Below are 19928 nucleotides of genomic sequence, written 5' to 3'. Positions count from 1 at the left end.
ACTTGCAGTTTTTGTCTACATCACATCGATTATCCTGTAGTAATCACCCTGTCAAGTTTTTGCAGATCCATTATTAGAGTTAATACTTCTCAGAACTGTTCTTGGCAATTTCTTTGATCTCATTTTTCTCAAGCAGCATCTTTCTTCTGGCCATGGTCGTTATATTCTTCTTCACCAATAGACCTGGTTTTAAATTCATAACAAGTATCACATTAATCTTTTCATGATACCACTTTTCTTACCATTTTTCTTTTTTAAAAACTTCTCAACAATTTTTCATCAGGTGTCATTATTTAATTATTTAAAACAAATAGTTTTAAATTCTTTAAAACAGTTCAAAATTGAGCCACTCTTTATTTTCAGATGAAGTATTTTTATGGTTTATTTGAAGAATATTAGTCAGTGAACCCCCTTTATCATCATAATCTTTATTTTCTACATTATTCTTTGAGACATCTTAAACCATCATTTAAGTAAATTTTCTCCCAAACCTAATGTTAAATATTACATAATTCTTAATATTAATATTTAAATAATATTTTGTATAAATTAATTTCAATTATCACAATTAAATTTTAAGAAATTAAATAAAAATTTTCCTTAAATTTCTTTGTTTGTTTACAGGTATATTCCTTTGCCTGCTGATTTTCCTATCGATAGCAGGAAACATTCTTGTATGCCTAGCTATTTATACGGATCGAGGTTTACGACGTATAGGAAGTTTATTTCTCGCTTCCTTAGCGATCGCTGATCTTTTTGTGGCAGCACTTGTAATGACGTTTGCTGTAGTCAATGATTTGGCAGGATACTGGGTGTTTGGACCTCAGTTCTGTGATACATGGATTGCTTTTGATGTCATGTGCTCAACAGCATCAATACTCAATTTGTGTGCTATCTCCCTCGATCGATACATACATATTAAAGATCCATTAAGGTAATAAAATTGTGTTATTATATTCTTAGTTTTGCTTGAATGAATTCTGAAAATTGAGATAAAAATTAACAAAAGAATGTACATTGAAATTAATCTGTATTAAATTACATCAATTATACATATTGAAATATTAAAGAATGATTTTTTATATTAAAGAAGAAGAAAGTCGAATGATTTCTGATGGAGTCTTTAAATGGTAATAGCCATATGCCAGCTTCACAAATACCAAAAAGGAAATAAAGAAGATTTTCAATTATTTTTACTACTTATTGACTTCATGCTTAAGTATGATTTATTTTCTTTACAATGACATGTACCCATTTTTACTGACAAACTTAAGACGAAGAATAAGAATATCGTGTTATAAATTTTAATATTTTTAAATGTTACAAAACCAGAAATCAAACTATATTTTATTATTTTATCTTATAGCAAGCAACATTTCTTATCACAATTTTTCTAATGAGTTTCCAATGATACAATTTTTTTTAATTATTTTAAAATACCTTTTCATATTACTTTTATGTTTTATTAGGTTACCTCCCCTTGATTTCATACACATTATATAATTTCATTATATGATTATAGTTGTCAAAGGTTGACAAACCTTGACAGCTATAATCTTTTTCCAAGACTGTAAGTCCTAGTTTCGAGTCCCAAGAGATGATATTATAGTCTATTAGGAATTATACCCAAACATAATAAACATTTAACAATGATGAAAAGCTTAGTGTTTTAAGATGCTTAAAAAAACAATATGGTGTGATTTTGCTGCAAACAAAATCAATTTAATAATCCAAGAAAGTTTTTCATAAAAAAAGGTCCAGAAATTTAGTTCTCTTGGCAGCGAAAATATTAACATTATTATTAATAGAAATTCTACCCTCAAAACTAGCAATGTTATGTCTACCTGATTAGATAGTTTGTACTTAACGCTAAACTGTTGCAAACATCCAGTAATAAGTTTTTGAACTGCTAACGTAGAATTTTCAAATAATTTTAAATAATCATCTTTGGCTATAGATACAGTTGTGTAATCTACAAAGAGGGTAACAATGAATGGTTCAAGATTTGAGGCAAATCATTAATTAACAATAAGAGAATCAAGGGACTGAGGACATTTTCTGTAACATTTAAGATCTATATCTTGAAGTGAGGATCTAATTTTAAAAGTACCCCTATCAAAAGAAAAAATTTCAACTGTTGGGTTACACTTGGTAAAAGTATGATTTCAACCAATTGTAAGCAGCTTCTCCGATAACATGACTATGTATTACATGACTGTATGACTGTATTACTGTATGTATCTTCATCTACAGGAGTATAAAGAAATACATTATTTTAGTAGTGGAGCCAAAAGCAGAAGCAGAATTTATATGGGTACCAGAATTTCTCTTTCACAACAGTTACCTAGTTGAAGTCAGTCTAAAATCTTTTTTTTAATTTTTAACCATTCAATGAGCTTATTTATTTATTTTGTTCCAAGAAAATTTTGTTGAACCGTTAGGTTATCAAAACTGTTTTATTGTTTTCGCTTAGTTGTTGCTGTCATAAAGCTGGTCTTAAATAGGATACACCAGAATTCACCAACCAGTCAAGCGCATTGATGTAAAATATAATTCCTGTTCATTCGTAATTTTGTAATTGAGGTTGGTTTTTAGTTTTATTAACAAACCCTTCAAAAATAAATGTTAGATTTTGCTTTGCTGCTCTTTATAATAAACTTTTTTGATGTAGTAACATTTTGTGCAATTTTTTTCACAAGTTCAAAATTGTATTCAGTTGTTTCAGGTTTATGTTAGATAACTTAGATATTAAACTGTTAGATCTTAAACTTTTTATCATGATTGACTGTTCGCTAAACTTGCTTTTAACCTTATTTGCACTAAAAACATATATATTTTTCTTAAAGAAATATTTTTGATATACATTAAATTTAAAATTACATCATCATGTAATTTAAAATTGTACGTTTAAATTTAAAAGCTTTTATTAATTTATGTAAACCGTACGTTTAATGAAAACTGTATTATCTAAAAAAAATTGTAAATAATGAGAAAAGTTTTATGTTTTTCATTAAGTCAAATTTAACTCTTACTGTTTTAATAGAGAAATAAATTCTAATTATTTGTTTTATTCCATTTAACCATATAACCATTATACATAATCATTCAATATTCATTCTATATAACCATTTCAGAGAATGGTTTTATACCATTAAAACCAACACAATATGAAAATATAGAAAAATTTACAAAAAAAAATTATAATAATAAAGGCAAATACTCATAGTATGAAAGAAGATGTAATATCAGTTTGACTGTAGTATATGTACTTATGTTATTGACGTAGTTGCTTAGGCCTAATTGTAGATTACTTACTACTGAAATTAAAAATAGTAACTATGTAATAATAATGTAGTTAGTCTTTGTTATTGTAATTAATAAATATAACATGAGACTAATGTAGAACATTTGTGATCAACAGGTACAGCCGATGGGTCACACGAAGAGTAGCGTTAGTTTCAATAGCCTGTATCTGGCTGTTAGCAGCCCTTATTAGCTTTGTGCCCATTTCTCTTGGGCTGCACCGGCCTCCTCAGCCACTCGTCTTCCACCAGGGTGATACTGCATATCCAACCTGTGCTCTGGATCTCACTCCCACCTATGCTGTTGTTTCTTCATGTATCAGCTTTTACGTTCCATGTGTCGTCATGGTTGGCATTTATTGCCGACTTTATTGCTACGCACAAAAGCATGTACAAAATATTCGTGCCGTTACACGGCCTCTTACATCTCCTTCCATACCAGCAACGATGCACGCATCCTCTCCATACCATGTATCCGATCACAAAGCAGCCATAACAGTCGGCGTGATAATGGGCACATTCCTGCTGTGTTGGGTACCTTTCTTCTGCGTAAATATAATTGCTGCCTTCTGCAAGACATGCATTCCTGGCATGGCTTTCAAGGTAAAGATATTAGAAATTCAATATGCATAATATACTTTTATTTAACTTGCTCTGTGCATTGTGTAACATGGTGGATGGTCAGAATTTTGTCAGTAATATTTAACCTACTTCCAGATGAGATAAGAGGCTAAAATTTTCCACACATGCTTGTTATTGAAAACAATGTGTTGTAATAAAAAATTCTACAAAAAAATTTAATTTCATAGAAAATTTGTTGTTTGCAAATAACAGAAGTTCAAACAACTGCACATGCATATGAAAAACTTTGACACAGAGTGCCAGTTAGTAATGCTTTCTGCTGTGCAATAATATGTGAATAGTCTGCAATGTGAAGATGAATTATAATTGGACAGCTATCAACTAGTGTCAGTGAATCACTACTCTCAGATTAATGCACATATGTTTGAGTTCGTTATTCATTTTGCTACATCACTATAGTTCAGAAAAAAGACATCTACAATTGTATAAAATTGTGTAGAGTTATGTAATCATTTGTACAATATGTTTAAAAGTGATAAATTAACACAATTCCCTGAGATTGTGTCCGAGAAGTTTCATAATAATATACTGTCTAATTGTAACAATAATAATTTTTTTTTTAGTCTGTGACTAAAAAGTATAAAATTAAAAAAAATGTTTTTTTTATTTTTTAAATATGGTTTTATTAAAAAATGAACTAAAAAAATAAAAATAATTTCACTTTCATATTAAATCAAGAATAAATGTTTACAGTAAACTCTTTGAATAAATTGAAATAACATTGTATATTGAAAGTGATGATCTATAAATCTGTTTTCTGTTCATGGTAGTGAATGTACTTTCATGTGAAAATTTATTTATTACATCTCAACTACATTTAATTATTTTTTGTATTACATTATATTTTATAATCATTTCATTGATAATTTGCTATGTAATGCAAAGAAGGGCGAACCATGCTTTTATTATTTGTGATATAAAATTAAAGGAAATTTTTTAATAAATTCATTCAGTATGCATTAACATAATTAAATGTAGCTGAAATATGTAATAAATAAATGTTCACATGAAAGTACATTCACTACCATGAATAAAAAACAGATTCATAGATCATCATTTTCAATATACAATGTTATTTCAATTTAATCAGAGTTTATTACAAAAATTTATTCTTAATTTAATATTAAAGTTAAATTATTTTTCTTTTTTAGACCACTTTTAAATAAAACTTATTTTTTTTCTATTTTTATTTTTTTTAACTTTAAATTAAGCCTATCAATCGATAACTTTTTTATATCATATCTTGAGTTAAAAAAAATGCAGTTCAATTCATTACTTTTAATTTTTACATAGTACATTAAAATTATCTATGACATTGAAACTTCTTCATCACATAATATTTTATATTATTTTTATTTGATTGAGGAATATCACTTACTTTTCTTCTGATGTGTGAATTTATATTCTAAATTTAATACTTATATATATATATATATATATATATATATTATTTTTTTAAAAACAATTCTTTTAATAACCATACTCTTCTGTACCAATACAATTAATTTATATTTAATAGATTTACCCTAAGTACAGAATAACTGAAATAGGATGACTTACCTTAGTTCATTACACAAACAGAAGCGCTTTTGCGAATTTGATTCGCATCACCGGCTTCATAAATTTATATATATATTACAAAAAACATCATAAACACGCAATCCAATGTAAGATACCACTTATTCACTTATACTTTTAAGTTAAAAATATTTTTAAACCAATTAAATTTTATTAAAAATCTTTAAATTAAATTTAAGTTATATTTTTAAATCTTATATTAAAAAAATTTTTAAGTTTTATTTAAATTAAACATTTTTTAAAATTGTAATCAAAACAAGAGATAAAAAACATAAAATATAAAAAATGTTTAAAATTATAAAGATTAATCAAGTGAAATTAATTAAGTTAAAATTACAATGTAAAAATATAATTAAAACAAAGATAAAAATTAAAAATTGTAAAATAGAAACAAAAACTTAAGTAAAGCAAAATTATGTGCCAGCCACTTCACTGAATTTACTCTGCTAACCATATTGAAAGATCAATTACTTATCACTATTATCAAAACAGATAGTGGTACTATCTACTGCAGCCTTTATAATACTGTCATCCTCGTATACTGTCTGAAGGTTGATCATATTAAATTTATTCTTATGTTTATATATACAATACATTTCTAAAATGTCAAAACCCTATTATTCCTATCCATATCATATTTTTTATTTCTAATATTTTTAAGTTTGTCTGAATATCTGACATTATGTATTTATTTTTAATTAAATGATCTGATACATTTGAAAAACCCAGTTTACCGTTTTTATAACTTCTAAAATGTTTCATAAATCTAGTTTTAAAAGATCTAGTAGTCTTACCAATATAAATATGATCACAATCATTACATACGATTTTATAAATACCAATCAAACTGTATACATACAGTATAGTTCTGTATACAGAAGCATTATTATGTATATTACTTATTAAATGTTTCCTTATGTGGTTATTTGCCTGGTATGCAGGTTTAAACTTATTGTTATCATAAACCTTTGTAATGTGTTTGACTATTTTATCAATATATACATATTTTAAAAATACATTGTCAATTTTTTGTGTGTTATTTATTGATATAAATTGTATTGTGTTATTTATTGATATTTTGTGTGCTGATATTGTGTGTTATTTATTTATTGAGTTATTTTTAATTTTTACCATTTGTTTATTATAAATATTATAAACCAACAAGCTATCACAACCATTATTTATAGCAATCTGTTTTATAATACTTAATTCTTTGTTTAATTCATTTTTATTTACATTATTTTTCTTATACTTAATATAAAATTAAGTATATGCTCTATTTACCATATTTGTGTAAGTACTAATCTTATGTGACCACAGGTGAATTGAAGCTCTATGTATAGTGTAGTTTTGTTAGATGTTAGTTTCCTATATACTGAAGTTATACATTGATTATTTTTACTAAACTCAATACCAACATCTAAATAATTTATTTTTCTATTGTTATCAATTTCAAACTTAAATTTCAAATTAGTACAATATAAGTTTAACTTATTCAAGATTATTAAATGTTCTTCAATTATCACCGGATTATAGAATACAAAAATATCATCAACGTATCTAGTCCATATTAAAATATCATGTGTATGTGTTATCCCGTAAATTATTTTATCTTCAAACTCCTGTAAATAAATTTCAGACAATATGGATGACACCGGAAAACCCATCAGTAGCGTACTTTCTTGAGTGTAATATTTGTTATCAAAACTAAAATAATTTTGTTTGCATATGTTCTTTATAATAATAATGATGTTTTCAATAAATAACGGATTTTCATGATTTTGTACTAATTTTTTCTTTAATATATTAATAGTTACTTCTATGGCTAGGATACATATTACAAATATCATAACTAACCATCCTAGTTTTATCAATTACATTTTAGACCTTTAGTTTATTTACCAACTCAAAACCGCTTTTATATTATATTTATACTCTAACTTTATTTTACTTCTGAGAATTTTATCTATTATTTTAAATATAATGTGAGACGGAGCAGTTTTAAATTAATTAAAGGATGCATAGGTATACTCTGATTGTGTAACTTTGATAAACCAATTAATATAGGTGCACTTGGTTCATAAAATCAATTGTACAAAATACCAAGCCCGTTTTTTTCAATATATTCTTCAGGGTTTCCTTTTGGTTAACAGGTCCTTTGTGTATTTGGTTATCTCTCTGGTTTTAACATTCTATAAAATGGTAAAATCAAAATCTCAATGGGCCAGACTTTAGGAGAAGCAACTTTTTCATAATCTTTAATTGATACAGCAATATGAAAAGAGCTGCATCCTTTTCTTTTAATGCTGAGTATAGTACAAATAATTTCATTAATCAGTGTAGCTTCTTTTACTAATCTGATTATATCAAAAGCCTAGTAGTATCTTCAAACTGGATCCCAACACCAGGTGTTTACTAGCTTTTGACCAGTTGTAAATTAGCATCACAGTTTCTGCAATAGGTTTTCTCTTGTCATAGCTTAGTTTGTCATTTCAGTTTTCTTCATGCTGCTTGTGGGATTTAAACATTCTCCAATGAAATTGAGCTTAATGATGTCTGGTATCCTTAAATTGTAAATATGTTAATTAATACTAATATATTCAAAGAAATAAAAAGTACACTTCATTTGTGGCAGCTGAGAGGAAGTGCAGCAGTAAATGAGACTCAAGGAGAAAATTGTTAGTTACCTATTTGTTGCTAGTTATCTCTGTTTTAACATTTTTGCTCTAGTGTGTATTATTTATTCATTGCACAAAAAGGGGCAGAAGAAATTGAACAAATAAAAACCTTCACTTTCTGAGTACCAACTAAACCACTGTTATTGTCAACAGAAATGGAAATAGTTTTCTCATCACATGTTAATAGTGTAATGCTGGAATCACATTATTAACCAGCTTTCCTTTTTTAATATCATTGTCATTTCCTGCCTCAATCTTCAGAATTCAAATATATGACTTTAAGTTATTGGTAGGAATTGGAGTCTACTGGATCTGACTACATAAAAATCTAATTTTTCTTTCAGTTGTCCATTTTTAGCTTTTAGTTCCTGTATTATTGTGATGAATATCTGCTTGGTTATTCTAATGGTTAAACTTGTCACCACGAAATTAGCTGATTTTCAAAGACAAGAGGTCCAAGGTTTGAGTCCTTGTAAAGGCAGTTGCTTTTATATGAATCTGAATGCTGGACTATGATACCAGTGTTCTTTGGTGGTTGGGTTTCAATTAACTACACATCTCAGGAGTAGTCAACCTGATTCTGTTCCAGGTTACATGTTTACGGGTGCATTTACACTTACATTGCACTATGTCTGCAAATACATCACATCTGGCAAGCTGGTACCGGTAATTGCATTTGCCTACATACACACACATCCAGACCCAGCAGTAGCTGGAAAACTGGTTGGAGAAAACAACAATTATTCTAGATGAGTAGCTGATGAGACTAAACAACTTAAGGAATAAACATCAGATATATTTCATTTTAATGGTGATATAACCCTTTTCAATTTCAGTTGAGTTAATTTCGCTTTGCAAGAAAATTTTGTAATGGATAATAATTTACAAATAGAAGAAATGCTTGTAAAATCGAGTTCTTTTTCTGATGAAAGTATTGATTTGGTGAATTTAACAAATATGGAATTTGATAAGGATGAACAATTTATTGCAGCTAATGATAAGAACAACATTATTAAGAATATTGTAGTGGATTCTGAAATAAATAAAAATAAAACATACACTAATGATAAAGATATTTTATGAAATACCATTGGTAATAAAATTATTGATATAAAATGAAGAAGAATAAATTACAAACTCTTTATTAATAATAATAAAAAAATAATCTACAACCTAAAAAATAAATTAACTTTTAATAGCATTATTTTAAAATCTGACAAAATGAATCTGACACTCCTTGTGTATTCTGATAAATATAAAAATTTAATGAAATAATATATTATAGATAATGAGTTAAAAGAGATAAATGACTCTACTAACATTTTTTTGTGAATTACTAAAAGTTTAATAATGGAATTTCGTAATATTTTTAATTATGAAAATAATATCATACTAGATTGAATTGACAATTATAATAATACAAATAATGTATTGATTGAATTGACTATCATACTAGATTGAATGAATTGTTAAAGGATCAGTTGATTTTAAGAATGACATTAATAGAATACATTTATGGTGTATTTTCAATAGAATACCCCTCAATCTAGGAAAAAGTATTGTCATTACTATTCTAGAAAAACATGAAATAAAATATTTCTATGAAGTTGGTCAGTTTCAAATATGTAGAGAAGAAACAGTTATTGTCATGGGTTTTTTTTTATTATAAACTGTTGTTTAATGAATTTTTCAAATATTTATTTAATTATTTATTTAGCGTATGGACACAACACCAATTACAGTCAAATATTACAAACAAATATTTAACAAATTAATATAAGCTACTAATTCTGGAGTTACCAACAGGAAATCTTCAGGAGTCCCTTCATAAGCTGTCCTAAGGCAAACTTCTGTGATGTGTTTAACAATTTGATTTTCACCACACTCACAAAGGGGCATCGGTGTTTTACCCCATTTATGCAGGAAATAGGCGCACCTACCATGCTGAGTTCATATTCTGTTTAGCGTTGACCATGTCTTACGTGGCAAGTCAAAACCCAACAGCTTTTAAGTAATGCATGACATTTGATTATTCTGCTTTATAATGCATTCTTGACGCCAGGCATCAATTAAGTTAAATCCATCCTCTGTGGCAGCAATTGCTGTTTTGATAGGTGGCTTTCTAGATCAAAGGCCACCATGATTGGCATCCTCAATGTCCTCATCTATTAGTAGGTTTCAATTGTCCATAATTTTCTTGTACTTTCTTATAAGAGCATTCATACGGTGCAGGTTTGGGGGTGTATGTGGCTCAATACTGGGAGCCATTCCACAGGAATAGACCTGATAACCCAGGCAATCATTCTCATAGTGTTATTAAGTTGAGCATCTCTCAATTCTATGTACATAAGGGCTGTAAAGCCATACTGGCGCACAATATTCAGCAGCCAAGAAGACAAGGTTCAGAGCCGATATGCGCAAAGTGGAAACCGATGCCCCCCTCATCGTTCCACAGAGCTGTATAATGTTGTTTCTCACTTTCAATTTCTCTGTAGTTTTCATTGGGTGCTCCTTAAATGAAAGCGCTCTATCAAGTGTCACGCCTAGGTAGTGTCTTATTGTGAAAGAGCCATATATTCTCAAATAGAATTTTAAGCTCCCTATTAGCAAACTTGTTACATAGATGGAAACACAGCACCTCTATTTTACTAGCATTTGGTTGGAGGTGCCATCTTCAGAAGTACCTTCCCAGTTTCTGCAGGTCAGCCATCAGGACCTCTTCCGACTCTTCAAATGATCTACATTTTGTTGTTAACACCAAGTCATCAGCATAGCCAGATCTTGTCTCTGGTATGTCTGCAACATAGAGGCTGAAAAGGAGAGGCGCAAGTACCGACCCTTATGGCAAGCCATTCTTGAGTTTCCTTGGTGAGCTTATATTGGATCCCATGATAACTTGGAACATTCTGTCGTTCAACATGTTATTAAGGAGGTGAGCTGTTAGTTTGCATGGGATTACATGGAGGACCTTACAAATCATTCCTTCTCTCCAGACAGTGTCGTAAGCACCTGATAAACTTTTTCAAATAGCATCCAAAGCAAGGAGAAACCTTGGACTGCTTTTATGAGTATGTAGTTTTTTCAAGATGTTCAATCAATCCTTCATCTGTACAAGATATTGGTTTGGCCATTGCTTGAGTACTGCTTCCTAATATGGAACTGTAATAGAGACTACTAAACTCGTAATTTAATTGAAGCTTTTAAATACTTTTTTTAGTTTTTAACGTACAGAGGTTTTAATGAAGCATCTTCTGATTATAAAACCCAGAGTAGTTTCTAAGTTCTTAACATCCTGTGTAACCTTTGGTGGTTAAGATTTTCAAAGAAGTCTTCTTTAAGATTATTGGAAGGATTGTTGATTTATGAGTGCCTTATATTGGACACAGAAAGTATCATCTTTTTCTTAGGATGAAGCAACCAGCTTCTTTAGTTTCTTTGACAAGGTGCTTTAAGAAAATTAATTTTTGTCTTCCTGGTTCTGTGAATGTTGCTAGTGATGGTATTTCATTAATAAGTAAAGTTATCGATTTTAAGTAAATCAGCAACTTATGTTATAATTATTGTGACTAGTTTCATTATTTTGACCAAGGTCTTAGCTTTGGGCTTTTTTCATATTATTACTCATATAATTGGTTTTTTCCTACATTGCATGATTAATGATTGATTTTCTGAATGTTTTATACAAATTTATTTATATTAATATTATTTGTTGTACAGTATATCAAGATTTAAACTATTCTGTTGCACTTTCTCTCTGGGTCATTCTAACTTCCCAGAATTTAATTTTCAGTGTATGACTATAAGGGGATATGTGGAAGCCATCAACCTTTTTTTTAAGGGCATTGCCTTTTTTTGCTTCTTTTAATGAATGTTCTTAAAAATTTTTATTGACATAAAAGTGTTTCTTTTAATCTGATTTCTTTTTTTAAATAAATAAAAATTTGTGTTCTCCAAACTCTAAAAAAAGAATCCTATTAAATACATAGTCAAATAAGAGATTTTTACTTCATTAAATACAATAATTTGTGATCAATACCAGATTTGTATTTGTATTTTATGATAATGTTCATACCAACCAATACATTGATCCACCCTTTGCTCGGCAAATTGTCATGCCACTGATGGCTCCCCATCCCCTAAAAGCAATTATATCTTTCAAGCAGTCTCTTACCTGATGTGTTCATTAATGATAATTCAGCTAAAGTTATATTCATTTGGTGTTAAGAAGAATAAAATAATTTGATTTTAACTTTAATTAAAAAAATGTAAAGCCTGTATATTTCTTCTCTTATAGTAACAAAAGCATTGATGACTCATTCATTATTAGTTCAATTACAATTTTTAAGAATTTTATCACTATTAAAGATATTTTCATGACAGGAATGTAGATTTTAAGATATCTATGGTTTTTTTTCTATTAGCAAAACCAAGCTTCAGTGTAGTAATGGGAACATAGGACTTTTTTGCCATCCTTATTTGACTTGCAGATGTAACTTATTCTTTGTGAATTCTGTTTTAATGTTGACCTGTATTTATATAAAAAACATAAAAACAGTTTAATGTTGACCTGTATTCATATAAAAAACATAAAAACAATTTTTATGGTACTGACAAGGGCAATCTATATTAAATGTGTAATTTAGTTATGCAATAATATTTACAATATAAATTTTTAAAAAGGTTTTAATTTATCTTGCAGTCCATCAATTTTTCTTACATAACATACTGTGTAATCAATTTTTTTTTTTTTTTGCTGTAATAATAGTATCAAATTTTACAACTTATTTCTTTATTTATGCTCACAAAATTTTAAAGGAGTAAATAACTTTGGTTTAATCTTTTATTAACCTAGATTATTAAGGTTTTTAATGCAAATAAGAAATATATTTACCACAATATTTCATTTGCAAACAATCATGAAAGATATCATGGTAAAATTAATTCTGTAATTCCTTTCAGAAGTATTAACATAATGTTTAAAATATGTTGTTGTCCATGTTGCACTATGAAGTTGGTTTTTCTAAACTCTGGTTAGCTGTTCCTACCCACTGCCTTGGTCTAGTGGTGAACGCGTCTTCCCAAATCATCTGATTTGGAAGTCGAGAGTTCCAGCGTTCAAGTCCTAGTAAAGCCAGTTATTTTTACACGGATTTGAATACTAGATTGTGGATACTGGTGTTCTTTGGTGGTTGGGTTTCAATTAACTACACATTTCAGGAATGGTCGAACTGAAATTGTACAAGACTGCACTTCATTTACACTCATACATATCATCCTCATTCATCCTCTGAAGAATTATCTAAATGGTAGTTACCGGAGGCTAAACAGGAAAAAAGAGAAAAAAGAGGTTGGCTGTTCCTGAGCACTACTGTTAATTTAAACCTGCTAACCAAGTTAATAAACCAAATAAATGATAATAATATACAGTATCTTTAGTCAAACTTGAGATAATGCTATGAACAAAATGTTTCATTGCCTTCAACATTTTTTTGAAGTTCTAATAAATTCCAAATGCTTGTTGTTTCTCATTGTATCAAAGAGAATTTGATAATAACAACTTAATGAACCAAAAACTAATTTAAGGTAAAATAAACAAATGAGAATTTACAGTAAAGAAAACTTTCTCTTCCTTCTTAATAAATATTTAATTATTAAAAATACAAAATCCAAACAATGATAAAAAATATTAATTCATAAATTAACTTTTTTCAGGTTTTAACGTGGTTGGGATATTCAAATTCAGCATTCAATCCCATTATCTACTCGATATTCAATACTGAGTTTAGAGATGCATTCCGCCGAATTTTGACTGCACATTACCCTCCTTGTTGTTGTGGAGGCTATAGTTCTGTTACAATGGCTCTGAGAGAAGGTCGTAAACCTCCTGATTGTGCTGGTCTAAAAGTAGCTACTAGACAACAAAATGGTCGCTCCAGCATAAGCCCACGTTCTTCCATTGGTTCACTTCGTCAAACACGAGTAAACTCTACAGATAAAGTTGTACTTGATGAAGAAACTAGCGCAATCTGACCGATTCCAGAACCTGGCATTCCACAATTTCCAAAGGAAGAACTTGTTTAAAAGTATCTTAGGATAAATACTTGTTTAAAAGTATTTTCAGCATAATTTGCCATCTTAAAAGAACTGCATCTTGCAAAATTTTACCAAAAAGTAAAATAATAAAAGACTTTTCACTAAATTGTTAACATATGTATCACTAGATTTTATTTAAACTGTGTATGTGGTTAATGTTCCAAACATAGATAAAATTTATTTTCCAATATCAGTATACAATAAAAACTAAAAACTTATAAAATAATCTTTATATCATAAAAAATAATTTTTTATAAAAATACATATGATTTTTTTTATGAAAAAACATCTTACATAATGATAAACAATATTAGTTGCAAATAAATAATATCTATAATTAAACTTGAGATAATAATCATAATTAGTATTTAGCAAATTCCAAATTCTCATTAGTCATTGCATTTAAACATAATTCGACGTATGTAACAGCATATAAATGAAAATGAAAAAATAACTAAGCTTTAAGCAAATAATTTTTAATTAGCTACTTTTTTACTAATAAAAATTAAGTAGCAGCTATATCCTAAACTAGTAGTCATTTTATATATTTCAGTAATTATTAGTTTAATAAATTTGACAGCTTATTATGTGTTTTGTAAACTTACAAAACAGAACCAAGAAGGCAGACTGAAATTATATTTTATGGTAATTATCATGGTAGTGAAAATTTGTATAAGTTGGTGTCTCTACTAAGAATAATATATACTTTTATCGCAGTAAACAACAAAGTATGTTTTACCATAGATTATTTTATTCTAGTATTACAATCTTGGACTTGCTTCACAATATTTTGATGAGGAAAATGTGATCAATGAAATGATCAGTAATAAAATACCAAATCCTCACCAGGATCAAACTCAAACCCTATTGATCTACATCCAGTATCTATTGCACTAATTGACCAGCCAGTTTTCTCAATATTTATTTCAAAAACTTTTATATTAATAATACACAATGATGGACTAAAGTTTAGCCTATACATACTCAATTTGAATCCAATCAGACATTTTTTCATAAACTACAAACTTCACCTCTCACAAAAAAATCACAGTAGCTGTAATTGGGCATAGACCTATTACAGGTTGCATGAATATATAAATACATGTTTTGGTTTGATCATATTGAAGATATTTGACTGACAAAATATAAAACAATGAAAATGTAAGAACTGAAAAATATTAAACCATCATATAGGTCAGGTTTTAGCAAAAGTCAGTTCCCTAAACAATTAATAAAAACAATCAATTCAGAAAATAATTATATTATTATTCTTACAGTTTTCCCAGGCTACCAGTCATATTGACCTCAAGCTAAGTTATTCATAAAGATTTGCACTTTACCAATAAACACAGTTATTACGAATAAGATTTCTGTTAGATTGTAAACATACTTTTCCATAAAATAGAGTACTTAAAGATATTTTTTGTACGTTTTATACAAACTACAAATAACTCATTGAATTCCATTTTTACATGATAATTATCATCTAACATGCATGAAGTAAGTTTGAGCAATAATATTTGAATTTTAAATCCTTCAACATTCAATAACTATTTTATTCAATTTTAGTTCAAAATTATATTTTATTCATTGTTAGTTTTGTTCAAAAGATCTCTTCCATAACAATTAATGAATATTTTTATATTTAAGACTTAGCTACCAACTTACTAGTAATATTCCTTTCCATTTGTCCATCCTTAATGCAATGAATTATTCCCATTGTTTCAGGCATCATATTTAACACTTTCACATCACTACCAAATTGATAGCGATGTGTCTGAAAATAAATATTCCCTATATTTGTTATGAATTTTGTTGGTTATTATTTAAATTAAAATGACTATTGAGGTACACAAGCTCATTCAGAAGTAAATTTATATTTCTCAAAAAAAGGTAACAAATGCAAATTTGACTATACTCAATTCAAACAACCAATAGACAAATACAGTTAAAAAAATAAATGTACCAATAATAAAAAAATATATATCTGATGACAACATTACAAAATTCTTTTCTTTTGTATATTATCATTTATACATCAAGAAACTAACTACTTGAATCCTTATAAATTCAATGGTAATGTTTTTTTTTTTTTCATTTTACAATTCACTCACTCTGTAAATCAATGAAATATCAAGAAATGAAAGTGTTTCTTTAAGAAATATATCCAAAATCTTAGTCGTTAAATGTACCATAAAGAACTAATTCAATAAAGACAATGAAAACACCAGAGTGTATCATAATATGCACTTTCTTAAAATGAACCTCCGTAAAATTAATTTTCTATTGGGTAATTTTTCACATAGCTGTTAATAGATTACATTACTGATTCAGCATACACAGAGTATGTAGAGATCTTACTGATTAAGCATACACAGAGTATGTAGAGATCTGACCTTATACTGTAATATGTCAGACCCAAAAAATTAGGTCATTTGTTTCCTCAGTACTTTAGTTATACACATTGACATAACAAAATTAAAAATCTATTTTAGTTTTATTTGAAATTACATCATGAAACACGTACCAAATCTTTCATTATCGGTACCCAAAACCCACTTATAATGTAAGATTATAAGCTGAAAGATCTATTTCTACATTCACCTTACTAAAACCAACTGCTAAAGGATTTATAAATCCAAATTCACTTTCAGAATTACAAGATCAAACTTAGTTTATAAAATCTCAGATGATACATTAGAAACTGGTAAATTTAAAAATACAAAGTACATTCTTCCAAAAAAATAATTAATCTTGCAACCAGGCAGATCGCACCAGCCTGAATAAATTTGTCTGTCATCTACACTTTTTAAATTTTCAGAAACAATTTATTGAATTTTGTCTATTAAATTATATTAATAGATGTTGCGTAACCTGATTTGAAATTTTTTTGTGGCAAGTATGCAGTTCTTAATATTCTCTATAGATTATAATAAAGGTCTGAATAACATAGAGTTTTGTTGTATCTCATTTTGTAGAAAGCAAAATATTCGTGTTCTAAGTTAGTGATGGTGTTAAAAAGTGATAAACAATTATGACAGATGAATGAATGGTGATCTTTAATAATTTTTTCAGTATTGTATTTAATTACTTTAAGGACACTTAAATAATTTGATGAATTTTATTCCCCAAAAAAACCTCAGTGATCAATTTAAAAATGCAATAAATGCATTCCATACAAAAATATTAAGTCCAAAGAAATTAAGAAGATTGTTAATAATGTTATTTATTTTTTTAGACTATCATAAGTGATGTTAGCTGGTAAGTGTTTGTGATATTCTTAATCTAGTCATTTGCAATTCTACTTGACCAAATTGCATATCTATAAATAAAATATTTTTATTTTAACACTGTGATGTCAAAGATTCAGAGTTTAAGTACCTACATTAATCATTTAAATTATTTACAAACGGTAAGTATTAATATTTAGTACAAAAACATAGAACAATTTCTATTTTAACAATAAAGAAATTTATATCAAAAAAAAGTGCAGAAGTGAATTAACAATGAGAAAAATATTATATCAAAGCCTGCATTTCAGTATAATATTTTGTGAGAGACTGCTTAATTCAGAACTAAAAAAAAACATATATAATATATTAAATTTTATACTTTTTCTACAAAAAGAAAGAAATGGAAAAGTAATTCTAATTAATATTATTTTTAAACTATGATTGTTAAAATTTTATTTTTGAATGAAGTGTTTAATCTAATAAAACACTTCTTTTTTCCAGATTATTTTGCGAATAAAAGCAACTGATATAAGAAATTGCAATAAAAAAATAATAATAATAATACTTTTAACAGTTTCACAAATTTTATTTATTTAATTTTAATAACGGTTATTACTTACAGTTAATTTTTTGTGTCATATTACTATTATATAAAAAAAGTATGAAAAAATTACATGTATCATTGTATTTATGTATAGCCAGTAACAAACTTATTTTCTAATGTGTACTGAATTTCTTCATAAACACTTATCTAGTAGAAATGAAATTGTAGAATAAAGGCATTTATTTGTTTAATAAATAATAATCCATCACAGATTTTTTGTGATGAAAACTTGAAATTTTTATTATTTATCCTTCACTAAAAATTGCAAATTAAAGATGCTATCAATTTTGAGTTTAATTCTCTCATTAAAGTACAGAAACTCCAGGGCATACAGTATTACAAATAATTTTGCATAAAAATATTAGGGTGAAATAGAAACCTGATGTAGCAAATGCTAAAAAGAAAAGGTGAATACAAAAAACAATTGGTACTTCTTAAATAATGTAGCCAAAAGAAGAGGAATGGATACATCAGCCAATAATGAAATACTGTAATGCACAATTAGGACAGGTAAAGATGTTATATTATTTTCAAGATAACTAAATAACTACTTTCAAAAAACATCACTGAATGCTGTAAAAATAATCTTAAGTAATGTTATATTTTTGTGTTTTATAATTTTCTTTAGGAAGTGTAAGTTTTCTAACAAATTAAAAGTATAAAAAATAAACTGATTATCAAGAGAGATATAATTTCTGAAATTAGTAATTACAATTAGGCAGTATTTTTTTTTCAATCATTTTTAAAAATATTATGCTTGACATATTATTGTTATCTAAATAACCAAAATCTTGGTTTTAAAAAAAAATTACTAGATTGACGTTAGTCACTTTTGTGGAAAGGTTAAGAAAATGGATAAGATTTCAAAAATGTTTGTTTATTATTAAAATAATTAATTATAAATATAATCTATACATTACATGAAAGAATTTAAGGATACAGCTACCAATACAACAAAGTAGTTTTGTCATGCAGAAAACATCAATTGAGGTTAGATGTAGAAGCTAATAGGGAAATTAAGACAAAATGTCAGAATTTCTAACATTAGGTAACATTAGTTTAGTATTAGCTATTAGGTCCCATTTTATATATCATTTATATCAAAAGATTGGGAAGGTGATAAATGCAAAGTAGTACTTGAAAGTAGTGGGTTGAATATTTCCATATTTTAGAAAAAATGAAAATATTCAAGCTAACATTAAAAGGGCAGGACATAATTAAAGAACAAATAAACATGCAATCCGATGTAATGTTTAAAAATCTAAAATTGTTAAAATAAAGAATCAGAAATATTAGTTACAAGAAACTGTATAACCATTAGAGTGGGACAAAGCAGAAGTGGCCATGACAGTAGGGATGAGAAGTTGGAGAAGCTTAACATCGCTATTTATTCAAAGCTGCCAACTCAAGAAGACTCAGAAAAAATCAGGAAGACTCAGGTTTTCCTGAGTTAAAGTAGTAAAGTAGTTATGAGAATGGAGGTACTCTGAAACGCATACTCTACAAATGTTATGATGACAATGCTAGGAAGGGCAGAAAATAACAATCAGACCAATTCAAATAAATCATATAAAGTGAAAGTTTGCATTCACCAACAACTTACTGTCCAATTGATTAACTCAGTCCATGGATATATAAGTAGAAATGGAGTGATATTAAATAGCAAAAGACAAATTTTACCAAACTTTACAATAAGTATGAAATAAATTTTAGATGATTTACAGAATAAATAAATGAGCAAGAACATTTAAATCTGTGAACCAAAAGCAATGCACTGAATTAAAATATTATCAGTAAA

At 27.6% G+C, this 19928-nt stretch overlaps 1 protein-coding gene across 3 annotated transcripts in view; it reads left to right on the top strand.

Annotated features, from left to right (window-relative positions):
* LOC142334282 (dopamine receptor 1-like) overlaps positions 1-18299 on the top strand; it is a 93755-nt gene extending 75456 nt beyond the window's left edge. For all 3 annotated transcript variants that reach the window (XM_075382197.1, XM_075382196.1, XM_075382198.1), the window contains exons 3-5: positions 625-934; positions 3422-3905; positions 13913-18299. In XM_075382197.1, coding sequence (XP_075238312.1) covers positions 625-934; positions 3422-3905; positions 13913-14230 — 1112 coding nt within the window. In that variant the 3' untranslated portion in view covers positions 14231-18299. The remainder of the gene's footprint in view (positions 1-624; positions 935-3421; positions 3906-13912) is intronic.
* Positions 18300-19928: the final 1629 nt, after the last annotated feature.

This window comes from Lycorma delicatula, chromosome 1 (genome assembly GCF_047948215.1).
Source record: "Lycorma delicatula isolate Av1 chromosome 1, ASM4794821v1, whole genome shotgun sequence".
In the NCBI taxonomy this organism is placed as follows: domain Eukaryota; kingdom Metazoa; phylum Arthropoda; class Insecta; order Hemiptera; family Fulgoridae; genus Lycorma; species Lycorma delicatula.
This window is presented reverse-complemented; position numbering and strand designations above follow the sequence as displayed.